The following is a 17,451-nucleotide window of genomic DNA, read 5'->3' as shown; positions in this document are numbered from 1 at the left end:
TCCCAAAACTCTCTTTCTAGTTCTCCAGTATCTCCACTCTCAATTTGGGTATCCCCCTCCTTGCAATATTTTTTCAGCTTAGACTTAGTCTGTGTCATTATCTAACACAATTAATTTGCTTTCTTTCTTTGTTTATTGTCTGTTTAAAATTCACCAGATTTTAAACTCCATGACAACTGGGGTAATTTTGGTATGTCTGCTTTTGTTCGCTATTACCCTGATATCTGACACATCATAGACATGCAATACATTTTTTATTAAATGTGCTGAATTTCATTCAGACAAAATTGAAATTACAAATTTTCTATACAAGAAGATAGTTAGAAAGTTCTCCATTTATAAATGTGTTGTTATTCAGTCTGTCCTAGCTAATAGTTCGGAAGTCCATGTTGATTATCTGACAACATGATATACCAAACTGAGGTATTTATATTTTCTGTTTGCCCACTTTGGTGGAACATTTGATAGCAGCTTTCTACCACAGAAACATTTTTAGATTAAAATTACTTTACCCCTATGGTTATCTGTGGTCACTGGTAACAAATTGTGCTAGTGCTAAGTGAGTCACAGCTGATTGGCCCGTGGAAAGGCTAACAAACTTTAAATTTCTGCCAAAGATCCAGGATCTGCTAATCCTGCAGAAGAAGTCAGGTATTCTGAAGGTAACGGACACCAGGTAATTGACTTTCTTGATGTTCTTAATAGAAATTGCTCTCAAGTAATAATTTACATTTTCAAATGCATACCATTCATGTAAGGTGATTACTTTTGGAAATACATGCAAATTGGAAACATTCTCTACTGACTACAGCTGTTTAATGTTTGGTGCTTTGTTTTATAACATAGAAAGTGTGTTACCGTGGCCAAACCCTGGAAATTACCAATTAAAATTGATGACTTAGTAGATTTCTTTTTGATTTTACTATCAGCATGTCCAAGCACCACGATAATGCAGAGCTTGTAATTTTACTCTAAACTTTTATATACAAGCCAAAATAAGGATCATTTGATCATATTCATACTTCCAAATGTTATCTACGGTGATGTTTCTACTGATCAATTATCCTGATCTATAGAAAGCTCTTTTAGAAGGCTAAATTATAGTAAGAATTAAGGTCCTTAAAATTGTGTTGATTTAGAAGAGAATTATCTAAGATTTTAGAATAAATAAACTTACATTTATTTCTGAAGATAGTCTTATCTTGAAATATTTAAAGATTGCACCAATATTTAGATTATCTCTCCCATTAAATTTGCTTTCTCCCTAAGTCAGCTCAAAGAGTGGTATAAATTTTTTATTTGCATAATGGCTACTGTCTGTGATGAATTTAAGGTTCATCAAAGTTCTCAGATTTAGTAATACAGATTAAGTTGATATTTTGTTTTTCATTCTAATGGCTATGTGACTTAAATGAATTTGCTAGATATTCTTAGTATAAACATGTACCTTTATCCATAAATAATTGTGTTTTAAACATAATCTTGTGGGGTCCAATGAATAGCAAATATACTTTGTTTTAAGTCAACTATATATATAGTTTTCTGTAATGATATAAATGAATAGAGGCTTATTCAATGCTGATTGAATCTTGATTAAGAACAAGGTCTCTCTAGCTACATTTCCAGAATACTAATCTCAGTTCTTCCTAGAATACTCAGTTTATGTGCCTTCTCCATCTATAAGATAAGAAGGTTGTTATGAGGTTCAGCTAAATACATGTAAATTTTTTACATCAGTATTTGGCTCATTTTTGTAGTCAAAAATGATCAATAAAGATGATCAATAATTATATAAATTATTTTCACTCTCCAGCCCATGAATGGCTACTGACTCAGATATACTGTTCATGACTATAAGGATATACTTTGGAGCACTAACCTGTAGGGATATGATATCATTCCCCACAGTGAACCCTGCTTCTCCAGCAAACTCACTTAAGGAAACGGTCATGATCTGTTATACTAACTTAATGTCATTATAAATGATATAATTTAACTAAACAATCACCTGTTAAAGATGAAAAGGAAAAATTTGCATTGATGATAGAACAAATAAATATGCCTTAAAAATCCACTTTTTAATTAACTGAATTCATTGTTTTAATAATATTGAATAATTTTCATTTCAATATTGAAATAAGTAGACATATGAAAGCTTTTATATTAAAATATCCACACCAGCATATTAATGAATTAGATGCAGATTTTTGTTTTTAAAAAAGAAATGGACTGCTAGGGAGAAGACTGTTTATATATTCCTGAGTGATTTATTTATTCTTGTTATTGCATTCATAATTGGCAGTGCTTTAGGTAAAAAGTTTTTTGCTTTCTTACAGAGTTTCTTAAAGATGCACTTGGTCTGTTTTGGACTGCTCCTTCTTGGCCTGGCCTGGGCAGCACCAGTAAGCATTTACAAATTCAATTATATGTCATATCGTATTTTTATCTATTTTCCTCTTAAGCAATCTCATAAGCAATCCTTATCTAAATCGGTTACATTAAAATACCAAAGACAAAATACGAGGCTTTTGGCACAAGTGACTGTCACCCTCCTGTCACCAGGAGACCCTCAATAAGCAAGTGATGAGGTATAGCTGTCACGACATTGTCATTGAGAAAATACCAAGAGTTTATTTGAAAACCTGTATTCACACTATTTCAAATCAGCTGATGCTCTTGAAAAATACAGATTATAACATAACATTTCAGAAGACTTATTCAGCATTTTACTAAAAACTAGAACATTTAATTGAATATTGTAAGGCTAACTACCTATATACATAGCACCACAAAGGACTGAGAAGTTTTTTTTTGTAATTCTTGTAACATCCCAACACTGTGGGATTCTGCTAATGACTTTCTCTTCCCAGAGATGGGAAGTCTTACACCTAAACTTAACCCAAATCAAGCTCCTATTTCATTTTGTGTCTTTTCTACCTTCTGACTCACTCAGATGAGAGTAGCCAGGATGTGACTAAATTTTCTCATGAAAATGCTGAGTGCTACAGATATTTTCTGCAATACAGACACAGTGCTAATTAGATAATGTCTGAAAAGCATCCTAACTTCTCAGAGTAACCTCTTTTGTTGGAGGACCATGGAAATAAGTAGTCACTCCGGCCAGAAATTTTTAAATATAGGTTCTGAATGAGTGGGTAACTGACTGACCAGGCTGAGCTACACCATCCGGTGAGGACAGAAGTTGAGGCGAGCACGTTCCCTCCATGTACAACCTCTGCCGGTCTTGTGTGGCTGTTCCGCTCAAAATAGACACCTGCCAGGTCAAGGCCCCTGACCTCTCAACTGGAGCTGTGGAGGCTTGTGTTATGCATGATGAGGGGAGGGAGGATAGAATTGGTCTTGCTGACCCAGCTCAGTCTCACCAGCTGAGGATGAATCTATTTTGAGCAACATATTCCAAGGAACAGCTGGACTGGCATTCTCCATTTTCCAGTAAATGTGCTATGTCAACATAACCCCAGTGACCACTGGGCACAAGTGGTGCCAGGTTCTTCCCCAGAGGAAAACAATGCCTTCTCCATGTCAAGGCTGCATTCAAGGCCGCTTTCAAGGCCCGGAGAACGGCTGAGTAGGGGGAAGGGCTACACACTTCAAATGAAAGAGGCTCAATCAGGACAGAGACAAAATGATAAGTGATTGAATGTGAACTTTTCTCCCAGATAAATACATGCCATGTGAACAATTATCTGAAGTAAATAGACTGGTAAGATTAGGAGTATTAGTTGAGGCAGTTGTGTATACTTCAGAATTATAATCCAAATTGGATTTTAAGGGAAGGAAAAGTTCTCCTTGACCCTCTTTGGGTTCCTGAATAGGGGTGTGAAAATTAAACTAGTGAAGACAGATTAACAGGAGAAATGCTTACAAGTTTTATTTACATTTTACATGTAGAGGGGTAGCTTCACAAGAGGATGAGGACCCTAGAAGTAACCTGAGCAGAAAGGTGTTATCTCTTTTAAACAAAACAAAGCAAAAAAAAAAAAAATCAATACATTTTGATGAAGAGTTGACAAGACAAAGGTGGAAAGCCATCTAACTGGGTGAGGCAAAATAAGGTTTGCTTAGCAAAGTTTGCAGACTCCTCTGGTTCCTGCCAGTCCTGCTAAGAGTCTATCTCTAGTAAAAGGAGACGCTTTTCTTTGTCCATAAGGCCAAGAAGGGAGTTTATTTTCTATATTTTTCTGGTTAATTATCTTCATTTCAAAATAATTTTTATGTCAAAGAGACACGGTTTCCTTCCAAAGTTTCTTAAATGGAGGAAAGAAAAGATAATTATTTGGCCTTGTAATTCAATTAATATTCACATGTAATTAGGCTACAAAGGTTTGTTATAAGTTACTTTGTCATATGGTCTCAAGGTTATCATGAATTCTATGAAAAACTATTCTATACCTCTTTATATATTTTAATAAATGAATGTATGTGTGTGTTTGAGAGTGTTCTCTGTAAGATACCAAATGCCCCTATCATTTTTCTCTTTTGCTTAATATCTACCCTTCTTGTTTTTCTCTTTCTTCTCTAACCCTTTTTCAAACACTATTTTCACTGATTTTTCACTGAAAAATCTGATATTTCACTGAAGGCTGATGTAATGTTCGAAATTTATATGAAGATAAATATAAGGTATTAAGAACCAATACCAGAAAGAAATACCAATAAAGGTTAAATTTTAAATACACCTAGAAGGCACTTAATATAAGCTTCAGAAACATTTCTTCTTACTACTAAATATGTTTTTCATATATGAGGCCATTTAAAATATTATTATTTTACCCTTATGACTTTGAGACAGAAGATTTAGGTTAAAATATCTCCTTTCTTCTGTTTCTACTATCAGCTGCTTAAGTGTAGCCAATTTTGTCTTCTGCTGCCTATCTCACAGGGCTTCTTCCAAGAAACCACCTAGAGAGGGGGACTCATGAACAGTGGACAATCATGTGATGGCAGTGGGTTGGAGTTTCCAATCCCACCTCCCGACCTCAGGGGAGAAAGAGTGGCTGAAGGTTGATTTCATTTGTCAATCACCAGTGATTTACTCAAGCATGCCATGTAATGAAGCCTCTACCCTATATGAATAGAAGGTGTTACAGTTTTGCTTCTAGAATGGAATGGAAAGGAAAGTGGATCTCCCTTGGAGCTCAGGCAACGAGGTATTTGTACTAACAAATACAAAGTTTATTTCTGAAATAAATCTATCAGAGTCAAGAAAAAGAGAGTTCAGCAGAGAGATTTTATTTGAAGAAAAATTATAAAAAAGTATATGACAAACAGGAAGGGCAAAGCAAGGGTGGCGAACCATCCCTTAGACCAACCATGGAAGGTAATAACTTCCCTTGGTAGGGAAATAAAGAAAGCGGTGATGCTCGGGTACCTGGGACTGAGGTTAGTGGGTGTCAGGAGTGGGGGTGGGCAACAAGAACTGAGACCACAAACAAGATACATCCAATTGCATTTTAAAGATCCTGACTGTGCAGTTGTCTTGAGAGCAGTATTTGGGTAGGGGCAGGGAAGGCGTCCCCTCATTAATAAGCAGTTCTCTCACACTGGTCTCTGCCTGGAGATGGCCGCAGTGTCCACGGGTAAAGGACTCCATCTCCAGGACTGCCCTCCACTTCAGTGCTGGACACAGTCCAGGTTCTCACCTGTGCTTCTGGCTGGCCACCTACAAACCAGAGGTCCCTCAGGCTCAATTAATTTTCTGGAGCAACTCGCAGAACAGAGAAAACCCTTTTACTCACTAGATTACCAATGTATTAAAATGCATTTAAAACAGCCAAATGGAAGACCTGCTTAGGGTAGGGTGGGGCGGGGGGTTGGGCAGGATGCAGTTTTCACACCCTTTCCAGGTCTGTCATTCTCCCTAGATGCCCACAGGTCCACCAACCCAGAAAGTCTCAGAAGCTCCTGCTTTTGACCTTTTGTGGAGGCTTCATTACATGAGCATGATTGATTAAATCACTGGTGATTGACAACTGAAATCAACCTCAAGCCACTCTTCTTCCCCTGAGGTCAGGAGGTGGGGTTGGAAAGCCCAACCCGCTGTCATCACAGGATTGCCCCTTGTCCCACTTCTAGGTGCTTCCTAACTCACATAACAAAACACTTGGGAAATACCAAGACTTTGGGAAGCTGAGAGGCAGGAACAGTAAATGAAGATCAAATATGCAAACATGCATATCATTATGATGACCAAATACATAGTTTCTATTCATCACAATCTTGTATAGCCCCAAACAAAGAAAGCAAGGAAGGACATGATGTGGCTTCTCTCTCCTTCCACCCTCCAGTCTCAGGCCAGGTCTCCCATCAGTAAAACTCAGACTGAAGCCACATGACAGAGGAATCACAAAATCCAGTTTGGAGGGATCCTCCTGGAGCCATTGTGACAAACACAGTGGCTGAAAGTAAACGATTTCTAGAGTCTTATTGCAAGGAAGTGCAGGAATTTGAAAGTTACTCAGGAAGACTAGTGTTTATGTGGGTAAGATCTTTCTGTGTAATCTTTCTCATGAGGGTTACTTTCTCTTACAAGACTGATAATAGCACCAGATGCCTGCTTTCACTTCAGCACATATATTCAGACTCATATTGGTCCTACCTGCTGATTCTTTAGCCACATCTGAAGTGAGGGAGGGATTTCAAAGACAAGTAGGGCAATAAAAAAAAATAGAACGCACAAAAGAACTTTATGCCTGTTCTTTCCATAGCAGACTGGCTTTCAGTTATCACGTTGTCTTCTGCATGCTCTCCTGTGACCCCTAAATTTTAGCCTAAGAGCCTGGAACAAGCTGCTGAATGTATTCCTTCTCTCTTTCTGACTTTTCTCCAAGCTACAAGCTACCTTTCAGCCTTAGGAGTCCTTGAGACATTCTGATAGATACATATCAAATCAAAAGAAAGCATGTGTCCCTCTCTTCTGGACACCCTCATTTTTCTTTCTCTGAAAGAAATATCTGCCCATGGGTCCACCATGGTGGCACAGGGGTTAGGATGCAGCACTACAAGCTAGCGCAGCACGAGTTCGATCCCCAGGCCCGGAGGTGATCCCCATGGCGTGGCAGACCTCTCCTGACCCGCCCGCTGCTCCCCTCAGCAGTGTACTTCATTAATCTGCCAGTTCTGCTCCCCACTCTGCCTCTGGTGAAGCCTCTCACCATCCCTGAACCTTTGGCTTGTACCCCAGTTCTGTATGAATAAATAAATAAATCTTTTTTAAAAAGAAAGAAAGAAATATCTGCCCAGATGACTGGCAGCAACAACAGAGTCCCATCTTTGGGAGTGCAGAGAGATGACATTGGTAACCTCATATCTTAGTTAGCAATTACTGACCTTGCAGTCTCTGCACACATACTATCCACAGCACTAGCCTTTGATTTGTGTTCACTGATAAGCAATCCAGTGTGCCAGGGAGAACTTGTTTTTCACTGAAAACCAGTGACAGCTGGGCTTCTTCCTGTTAGTGTCCCTTTCCAACTTGATGGCTCTCCTGTGTTCAAAAGCGATCCTATAATTGTGATGGCCGCATCTCCTTATGGATGAGGAACACTGGCACCCAATTCTAAAATACTGAAACAACCATGACTGTGCTATGCTCTTCTTCTCTAGTTCAGGATGATCTCCCATGTTGAGTAATACAAACAGCGAGAGAAAGATAAACAAAGTAGTTATTATATGAAGAAATTAATGAAAAACTAAATATTTGATGGAGTTTTACTTCATTTCAGGCATTTCTTTTTTTTTTTTTTTAAGTTTATTGATGTATGAATACAGAACTAGGGTACACGCCAGAGGTGCAGGGCAGTGAGAAGATTCACCATAGACAGAGTGGAGAGCAGAACAGGCAGATCCTGGAAATATACTGCTGAGGGGAGGAAGGGGCGGGCCTGGAGAGGTCTGCTATGCCATGTGGGTCAGCTCCAGGGCCAGGGATGGAGCTTTCACTGAAGTGGCTACAGCCAGCTGGCAGTGCCTGCGTCCTAACCCACTGCACCACCAGGGAGGGCCCATTTCAGCATTTCAACCACAGACTGAGAAAACTAAGCAAGACTATAATGTAAGAACCAAGGGTAAGCAGAGTTATTCTTCTATTTCAGCTCTGTAAGGAAGACAATAAAAGGAAAAACTTAAAAGTCAAAATATTCTTATGGATTTGGAAATGGAAAATTTGTAAGACATGATGTTGGCACTTAATTCACACAACCTGTGCTAGGAAAGAAAAATATATGTTAGATGACTTGTTTCTCTTTAATTTCTTCCTGGGATGCTGGGATAATGTTATTAACAACGTTTTCTCCCACATACACATGAGAACAAAGCAATACAGGGGGCAGAACACAAAGGGAAGGGAGTGAACAAATCCTAATGTGGGGTTATATTTACACAAGCTATCCAGAAAGTGAAACAAATACCCTCATTTTTTATGTCACCAAATTGCAGCTCACTTCTGCCTATCCCAGCTGCTCCTGGCAATCGCAGAGAAAATTCTGTTCTAAGAAATAACAATGTTCTGTGTTTTTTTTAAATCTCAGATGAAAATTACAAAGGCAAAAATTACATCGTAGGAGTCTGAACATTCAGGCTGTGTGTGTTGCCAACTTGCTATCAGATAGCAACTCTGTAAAATCTGCCTTTCTCTACATCCACCCCCCCACATGGTTCCATCTGAAGTTCTTCCCAAGTTGCTCCATTTCCATTGAAATTTGGTAATAAAATTGATACATACTAGGAGAGTGAGCAGTGGATGTTATCCTTAGAGAAGACAGATTCAGGCCTATGTAGAAAAGAAAGGAAGAAGTTTCTACCTTCAGGAGCTGGCTCACACACACCCTCCTGTGGTTGCAAGAGGTACTACCATTTATCCGAGGCAGAGTTAGACTTCGCCAAAGGGACACATATTTGTACTATAAAGAAGGAGCCAGAAAACTTCTCAGTGAGATAGACCCACTTTAACATAATATTGTGACCCTGTAGGTAATGCAAAAGGGCCACCATTAGAAACATGGGTTTTATATTGTTTAGTATGTTTAACATCTGGGAAGAAAAATCAAACTGACATGGAGGTAAACTGAGTGAGTGGGCGGGGATCCTGATCATGAACCAAACACCAGGAGAAACTGTTGGGGCCGAGGGGTAGGGGTGGGCGGACATGTTTAACTTTACCTGGCGTTTCTATCTGTGGCTGGTGCCTTTGGTTTTTACCCCACTACTTGGCTCCCCAAATGTCACACGCACAGCAGGTCCCCTGCCCTGGCCCCCACCCTGCCCTGAGGCTACAGGTATGGGCTGGTGAGCCTGTGTGCCCAGGTGTTTTCCATGTTATTGCTTCTTGTTAGCACTGGCCTTTGATAAGGGGGCCGTCGGGATACATTCCTTCACATAACCAGTGGCAGGGAATAGAGAATAGAAGAGAAGTCATTTTGGCCTGAAGAGTAATGTATTTTAGTGCCCCTTAAATTCCTTGCACAGATGACTCCATCTGTCTCTGTGCTCAGAGGAAAAAGAATAAGGGCTTTGTCGCTGCACTGGAACAATCGTTCTTTTCATTCAGTCCCTCTTTGCAGATTCATTGGCCAAAAAACTGGAAACAGCTTGAAATGCCATCAGCAAAAGGACTATTTGCTTTCCCCCTAAATCTGGCTTCATTTCTAGTGAAACTAGTAGTTTCCTTTCAAAATGTTAGTTTGTTTTGCCTGATACTCTTTCGCTGCATCTGTAAGACAAACTGCCTTTTAAAATTACTTGCGACTTTGTATTTGTTACTCATACAAATATGAGTTCTTCCTATTGAAAGATCTTATGTGAGATAAAATGATTAAGAGATCTTACTTCTCTCCAGGATTTCAGAATAGGAAAAAACCAAACACATTTATAAAAGTCGTTATTAGAACCCTGGAAAGATAGAATGGGTAACGCGGTCAGTGAGTTTTGCTCAGAAAGTCATGCTTTAGGGCTTGAAATAGAAAAAAAAAAGTTTCTATTTGGTGTTCAGGGAAAGCTCTTCATGAAAATAATTGAGCTGGAACTTGGAGAACGAGTAGGTTTTGTGTAAATATGGGGGCAAAAGAGACTATTCACTGTGAAAAGAATATAAGAGCTGAGGCATGGAGATTGAAAAGCACTGACACACCAGAGCAGCCAGCAGGTAAGAACCATCACAGAACCAGTGCTCCTGTCAGGAATCATTTAACATAAGCAAGTGCAGAAATAACTGACTATTGCATACCACCATTGAAAAGCTGTCTCATGCTTTTAGTATATAATAATTCTATTCTGTATTTAATGCAATGTACATAATTCATGAACCCACATGCACTGTTCAAAAATTAGCTTAAATACAAAATATAACACAAAGCATTTAATTTCAGAGTAGGAATGGAAAACAAGGGATTATTTATAAAGTACTGATTTAACTCAAAAAGATACTAATAATCAATAGGTGAACTTGGCTGCAGAAGAAAATAAAAATGCCATGTAAAACTTTGCAAGATTGCATGTCTTGAAGTAAGTCAAACACTCAAAATTCTTTTTACTCAGAAATATTTTACTCTAAATTCTTTTCCTATTGTATTTTCTGCTCATAGCCAAAATCTTATATTTTCCAAAATAAAAAAAAGCGTAGTGAGTAATGTCAGAACTTCCACAAATAAATCATTTCAAATTATTTCTTAAAGTACAAGTTTTGCATGCTACCTATTAGCTGGCTTTGTAAAATAGTGAACATTTCTGTTGATTATACCTTGACAGAGATATAATATATACATGAGATTCAAGTGTAGCACTTGACTCAACAAATCCACCTACTGCTTCCAACATTAATAGTGTATGTATAAAAGCAGGCAGCCTTGAAACCTTCCGAATACACCAGTAATCCTACTATTTGGACACCAGATGAGGGAGGAGAGAGAGCTGGAAAAAGAAAGGAAAAGAGACACACGAAGAGGGACAGCATCCCATCAAAATGCATTTTAGATAATGTAGAATCAGGGACTACAAGCTTACAGACCCCACAACCAGAGGGTGGCATCGTTCATGTAGTATGCAGACAGCAGAGTCTAAAATCAATCCATCTGCCACTGCAACCATGTTAGGCAAGTACTGAGATGGGGAGATCAGCTGTGCATCTTATAGTCAAATGACTATCATCAGCATTAGGTAAGAAAGCAAACTACTGCTTGGTAAAGGGCCATATGCAGTTGTGTCTGAAATGACCATTAGCATCATTTATATAATTTTATTACCTATTTATTAATTTTTAAATAGCATTTCTTAATTTTTTTAAAAAAAGATTTATTTATTTATGCATACAGAACTGGGGCATAGGCCAGAGGTGCAGGGTGGTGAGAGGAGTCACCAGAGACAGAATGGGGAGCAGAACAGGCAGATTGATAAAGTACACTGCTGAGGGGAGCAGCAGGTAGATCAGGAAAGGTCTGCTGCGCCACGCGGGTCAGCTCTGGGGCAGGAATAGAAGTTGCACTGAAGCAGCTGTGGCTAACTTTAACCCGATAGGCCACCAGAGAAGGCCCTAACTTTATTTTAATACAGACATTGCACTAGACACTTTAGCCTGCATTTAATAGAATAGTTTAATTCATTTAATTCTCCAAACAAGCCTAAAGGTAGTCTCATTTATCTTATTTAACAGCTACTTTCTAAGCTGAGGCTCAGAGAAGGAAAGCAAGACTCCTGGGATGACACAGCTCATGGTGGCAGAGTTAAATGACTGTAACACTGATCCTCTTTTCATAAATCAGCTACTTTCACCAAGCTTTTACCTGAGGGGTCAGAAAAATCCTGCCTTCTATTTCATTCCCTACGATCCTGGATGCAGGTTTTCTATCTCCTTAGACATCTTTCCTCTTCCCCTTTCCCTTAGGTTCCAGTTTCTAGCTAGCGACACTTTTTCAACCATATAGGAGCGCTCCTATTTTCACAAATTTAATCAGCACACTCAATAAGATGTCCCCATACTCAACAAAAATAGAAGGGTGGGGGGAGAGGGGAAACACAGGCAAAGAGAAACTGCACTGGTGAATTCAGAGTTGTGAAGCGGGGAGGGAGATCCCATATGCCTTGAAGTCATAGCAGAGTCTGGAGCTGGTCTGGAACCCCACCAGCTCAGGAGACCCAGCCAGGGGATGGCTGGATTAGAGTGACCTAATCAGAGAGGCTGCAAGAGTCCACCTGGAGAAGAAAAAACTTGAGTGAGTTTGGAGAAGTCTTAACTTCTCTAAATGTTGCATATAAAAGAGGGAATAACTTTAATAATTGCCACCTCAGGAAAAAGTAGTTACTGCTTACAGCTGTAGATTAAAAAAAAAAAAAAATAGAACTATCCAGTGGTGAAGGGATCTGACATGAAAATTAATGAGCCATTTGCCAACAAAATGTTCGTGGAGGTGATGTAAACTGGAAAAGACTGGCATTTGTGACCCCCCAAGAGGCGGTGAGACCCAAACCCCTAAGGAGTTATTGCTTTCAAGCTCAGGCTCTAAATCCTGCCAACAACAATATGTCCAATAGCAAAGTCATCATCTTTTCCTTTGTCTTCATTTTTGCATGTCTGCCTTCCAATCCGAGTTTGTCACTCACCCTTTTATTTAGATACCAGTGGAGGGTTATTTTTCTTTGTCTTGATTGTCTGTGGCATAATCGTAATCTGAGTGATCTCATTTCATTCTTGGACACTGAAGCTGCTTCCATCTTTGTTACCAGGGTTCCACCTAAGCCTCTTATTTTATTTTGTTAACTCTTACTTATAAATCTTCATTTTCTCTTCATTTCTCAAGACAAAACCAAACTCCTGACCCTGACATCCCAGCACCCTATAGTCTGTGCAAACAGTCTACCTCTGCCTCCTTATACACCACAGGCTCATTGTCTCTGTCATTCAATATGTCACCAGGTTACCTCTACTTAGAACAAGCAGCCCCCCACCCATTTTCTAACATATCCTGGCCCCTTAATAAAACTCTTATTTTGACTTTGTATTACCCACCAATTCAAAGGCCTATGTAGAGTTGTTGAAAATTTTAGTACACCCTTCAATTTTGTGGTAGAGAGAAATATATTTATTCTGTCTATAATTGTTCTGAGGCAAAACTCCTACCCACAGGTTAATGGAGGGTAAGGTAGTGTGCAAGAATTAATTTAAATCAATCTGTTCAAATTAGAGGTTGTTTAATAATTGAAATAGTTCTAAGTATATTCTCTTGTCTCTTTTAGATAGAACATTCCAGACCCTTACTCTCTTTCCTCTGGTTTCTAAGGTGACAGTCAGGTATCTGAGGGAGCAGCATCCAGCTTACACAGTCTACTACATACCACAGGCTACATGTATAAACATAGCCCTCACCGTAGTTGAGAGGAAGGCATAGAGTCCACAGAAATACATGGGAAGATGCTGCTTGCCTGATTGTGTGCTGCTTGCCCTGAGGCTATCCTGAGATGAAGTCCCTGGCTCCCACAGTTTAGGTTCAAAATAGCAGTCTTTTTTGAGGCCCAGTGATGACTTAGGGTCCTCTTGGTCCCTCTTTATTTGAGTCTGACTTGTATTTGTCCTAAGTGCAATTGTTTCCTCTCTTTTTGGAGCCCCTTGCTCTCTCCACTGTGACACCCTATGGAAAACTCTGGAAGGGACCCTCAAACACCTCCACATGTACCCATTCTATGGAGAAATAGTGAGTGGCATGAGAAAAGTCAGGCTTAGCTCCTTTCTTACTTACAACATTATTCTGTCAAGATTATTCAATTTGGCTCTACCTAGTTGGTAAGCCACACCCATAAGACAGCAGCCTCATAGACCTCATTTCCCCACCACCCAAAAAAGGGTATATGATGATACATGTATAAAATTTTACTGTCTTCCACTTTCTCTTTGTCATCCCACTATTATCCCAAATATTTTCCTTGACTGCACTGCCTTTATTTACACTCCTGTGGTCTACAGAGCAGCCGTGTCCACATCAGCTGGCAACTTGTTCTAAACACAAATTCTTAAACCCCACCCCAAGCCTACTAAATTAGAAGGTCTGGAGTTGTGTTCAGCAGACTTCACTTTAGCAAGCCTTCCAAATGGTCCTGATAGTGCTAAATTTGAGAGCCACTCATCTCAGTTTTAAGGTTAATTTTTTATATGACAAACAGGAAGAAAAGAAAATCAATAAATACTTTGCCAGTCAACAGTTGACATGGCAACACTTGTTTCAAAATCTTTTGTTTGAATATCAAAAACTAAATATTACCAGATTCTTATATTTGCATATTTTCTATATGAAAAGAAAATCTTCTGCTTCAGTTTTAGTTCGAAAACCAGAGTAAAAATGAGAGAATAATAATTTTATAAATATAACTCCGTTTTGCTTACAATGACTTCCCTTATCATAAGAGGAGGCCCAAACTCTGTCCTCCTAAAATTCAGGTCCTCCTTCAGATTCAGACCCTAATCAGTATTTCCAGGTCTTATTGTCTTCTTTAGGATTTCCTGAATCCAAACATAAAGTATCATGTTATCTTTCAAATCTTTCCTGTTAACAGACATTTGAATATGCCAGTTAATCTTAAAACACGTTCATCATTTCTTTTCCATGTATTTGAATCTTACTCATCCTTTAAACCTTGTTCATCCTTCTTTTGCTTTGTTTATTCCAGCATTATCTCTACTAGCTAACCTCTATTGAGTATGAGTGGTTGGTTTTTGGTATTGTGAATGAATGCTATGAATTGTCAGATATTTAAATTTTTAACATAAAATAATTACTTTTTGTTGAAAATTACACTTTAGCAGGAAAGAAGAAGCAAAGACAATATTGTTCTTCACCAGTTTAACAAGAGAAGAATTCAAGGGCCAACACCTGAAGAACCCATTGTCCAGAAAGATGTGTCCTTATTTGGAGTTAATGAAAATAACCAAAGTGGTAAATACCCCCATCTTTTTGCAAGTAGACAGACAATGAATGAAGGCGGCAGCATTAGTAATGAAGACAATCCGTATAATGACCTAGCCACATCTACTCACCCTGAACCTACTGAGGATGCTGGGGTTGAGGAGAGAGACGAGGCTCTCAGCACACTACATGACCAAGAAGAATATGGCGCAGCTTTCATCAGATATAACATTCAGCATAGAATAGAGTCAGTGACTGTGACTGAACCTTTGAGGGAAGAAAACAAAGAGAAAAAGCCCCACAATATTGTAAGCAAAATTCTGGCAGATGCAAACTATGTTAAAGCCCCTTTAAAAGATAAGAAGAATCATCAAAGAGATCCCCAAAGCCAGGATAACCCAGTAAAAAGTCAAAGTACTCACCACAGTCAACACAATGTTGACTATCTAAAGCAACTCCCCAAAGTCAAAAAGATCCCCAGAGATTTTGAAGGCAGTAGTTACCCAGAATTTCACGGCAGAGGGGACAATGATATCTCTCCTTTCAGTGGAGATGGACAACCTTTTAAGGATATTTTTGGTAAAGGAGAAACTGACTTAGATGGTACAGATACTCAAACAGAGTTTTCTGGCTCAAATGCGCCTGAGACTAATAATTTGGACATGAGAGGACCAGGTTATAATGAGCTCCCAGAGAAAGAAGAAAATGGCAGGAATAGCATCAGAATCAAAGATAAAACAGAGGAAGATGCAAATACTGCTGAAATAAGCTTGGTGGAAGGCAACAATGATATCATAGGTATCACCAATTTTAAAGAACTTCCTGGAAAAGAAGGAAACAGAGTGGATGGCAACAGTCAAAATGCTCACGAGGGGCAAGTAGAGTTTCATTACCCTCATGCCCCCTCAAAAGAGAACAGAAAAGAAGGTGGTGGTGATATAACGAAAAGTACTCATGATAATGAAATTCAAAAAAAAGGCAAGGATAGTAGTAGAAAAGGTATAGAAAATTCTAGTAAGAATCAAGAGACATCTAGTGAAAACCAAAGCTTTCCTAGTAAGGGTAAAAGTCAGGAGCTCATTCCTTCCCACAGTCTTGATAATGAAATTAAAAATGAAATACATTTCCATAATGACCCCAATATTGAGGGGACTACAACAACACACAAGGGAAAAGGTCATTATGTACCCCACAGACCAAACACTTCCACAGGAACTGCAGGTGTGCCACAAAGGAAAGGCTCTTGGGGCCACAGAAAACCCTATTCCAATAGAAAGCCTCACTTCCCCAGAAAACATGACAGCAGTGAATCATCTGAAAGTGACAGTTCAAGTGAAAGTGAGGGTGACTAGCACACTAGACACTCCCAGCAAGATGACATTTTGAATCCCTAATCATCTGTGATTTGATGGTTGAGAGGAGCCACCTGATAGCAAAGCATATGAAAGAGGACACAGCAGAGAAGTGAGTTAGCCAGGAAGCTGCCTCCTGGGGAGAATCATTGCTATTTTAAGAGTCACAGTAGAAAATTCTATTGGAAGTCATAATGCTTTCTTTAAGGAAAAAAAAAGTCATTAAGAATTTATGGGCTTAAATTTATAAAATATTTGAGTAAGTGTCATTTAAAAATATCAGTAGTTTGTGAATGTCACGAAAGTCTTCTTATTGGTTGTTTGAACTGTAGACATGACAATAAAAAATATCTATCATATGGTCATCTGTAATTAAACGATCTATTACATTCCGGTGTTCTGTGGTGCATCAGTCCAGAGGTAACAAGATTGGCTGTGCCTCTGGCAAAGGTAATATTCTAAATTATGAATTAACCCACTTACTATACCCTGAAAGAGTCCCTCATGTTATCTGATGTCAGCCAGGATTCCCTCTGAACAACCTGCACTCTCATAAATATACCCTGCTTTACAGCAGTCTATGCTCTTTCTTCTGTTACACATTTATAACTTCTCACAAGACACCTTTCATTTCCTGAAGAAAATCTCCATGTTAACATTTTTCTCAGTTCTAGCTCTCACTAGATAAAGAGGGGAGTGTGGTGGAAGGAGGGCAGCAGAGAGGAATTGAGGAGAAACACACAAATGCAGACCCAAGAGCAAAACTTGCCATGGCAGATATGACTCATTGGCTGACCCCAAATGACCTTCAGTCACGTTCTTCCTGTTGACCTCTTATGCGATGCTTTTCCAGTTAATGACCTGCAACGCCATTATTCTGGCATTCAGACTGGAGTCCCTTAGTCAGGGAGGGAGCAGAGGGCTGGGATGCTGCTGCAAAAACATATAGCTGGCACTACCCTTCCTCTTTTCTTACCCTATTCTTTGTGTAACTTAACATGATACCCAGAGATGCAACAGCAGCAAAGGAAAATATGAGTTCATACTGGATACACGTATTAGTCACCATCCCAGCTCCTGACACAGACTTCCTAGAACCCCATGGTGTCTTCAGTGATAAGAGCAGAGGAATGGCTTTGGTTCCAATAATTGGCCTTTGACCACCTCCTTGACACAGAGTTCCTAAATACCTG

At 39.1% G+C, this 17,451-nt stretch overlaps 1 protein-coding gene across 1 annotated transcript in view; it reads left to right on the top strand.

Moving 5' to 3' along the window:
* The window catches only part of MEPE (matrix extracellular phosphoglycoprotein), a 17,268-nt gene extending 854 nt beyond the window's left edge, over positions 1-16,414 (top strand). Inside the window, exons 2-3 of the mRNA XM_012724008.1 lie at positions 2,337-2,402; positions 14,804-16,414. Of these exons, the coding sequence (XP_012579462.1) occupies positions 2,337-2,402; positions 14,804-16,258 (1,521 nt within the window). The 3' untranslated portion in view covers positions 16,259-16,414. The remainder of the gene's footprint in view (positions 1-2,336; positions 2,403-14,803) is intronic.
* The last annotated feature ends 1,037 nt before the right edge of the window (positions 16,415-17,451 follow it).

The sequence above is a fragment of the Condylura cristata genome, unplaced genomic scaffold (genome assembly GCF_000260355.1).
Source record: "Condylura cristata isolate star-nosed mole 26May11 unplaced genomic scaffold, ConCri1.0 scaffold00012, whole genome shotgun sequence".
Classification (NCBI taxonomy): Eukaryota; Metazoa; Chordata; class Mammalia; order Eulipotyphla; family Talpidae; genus Condylura; species Condylura cristata.
Note: the sequence above shows the minus strand (reverse complement) of the source record. Positions and strands in the feature narration are given on the sequence as shown.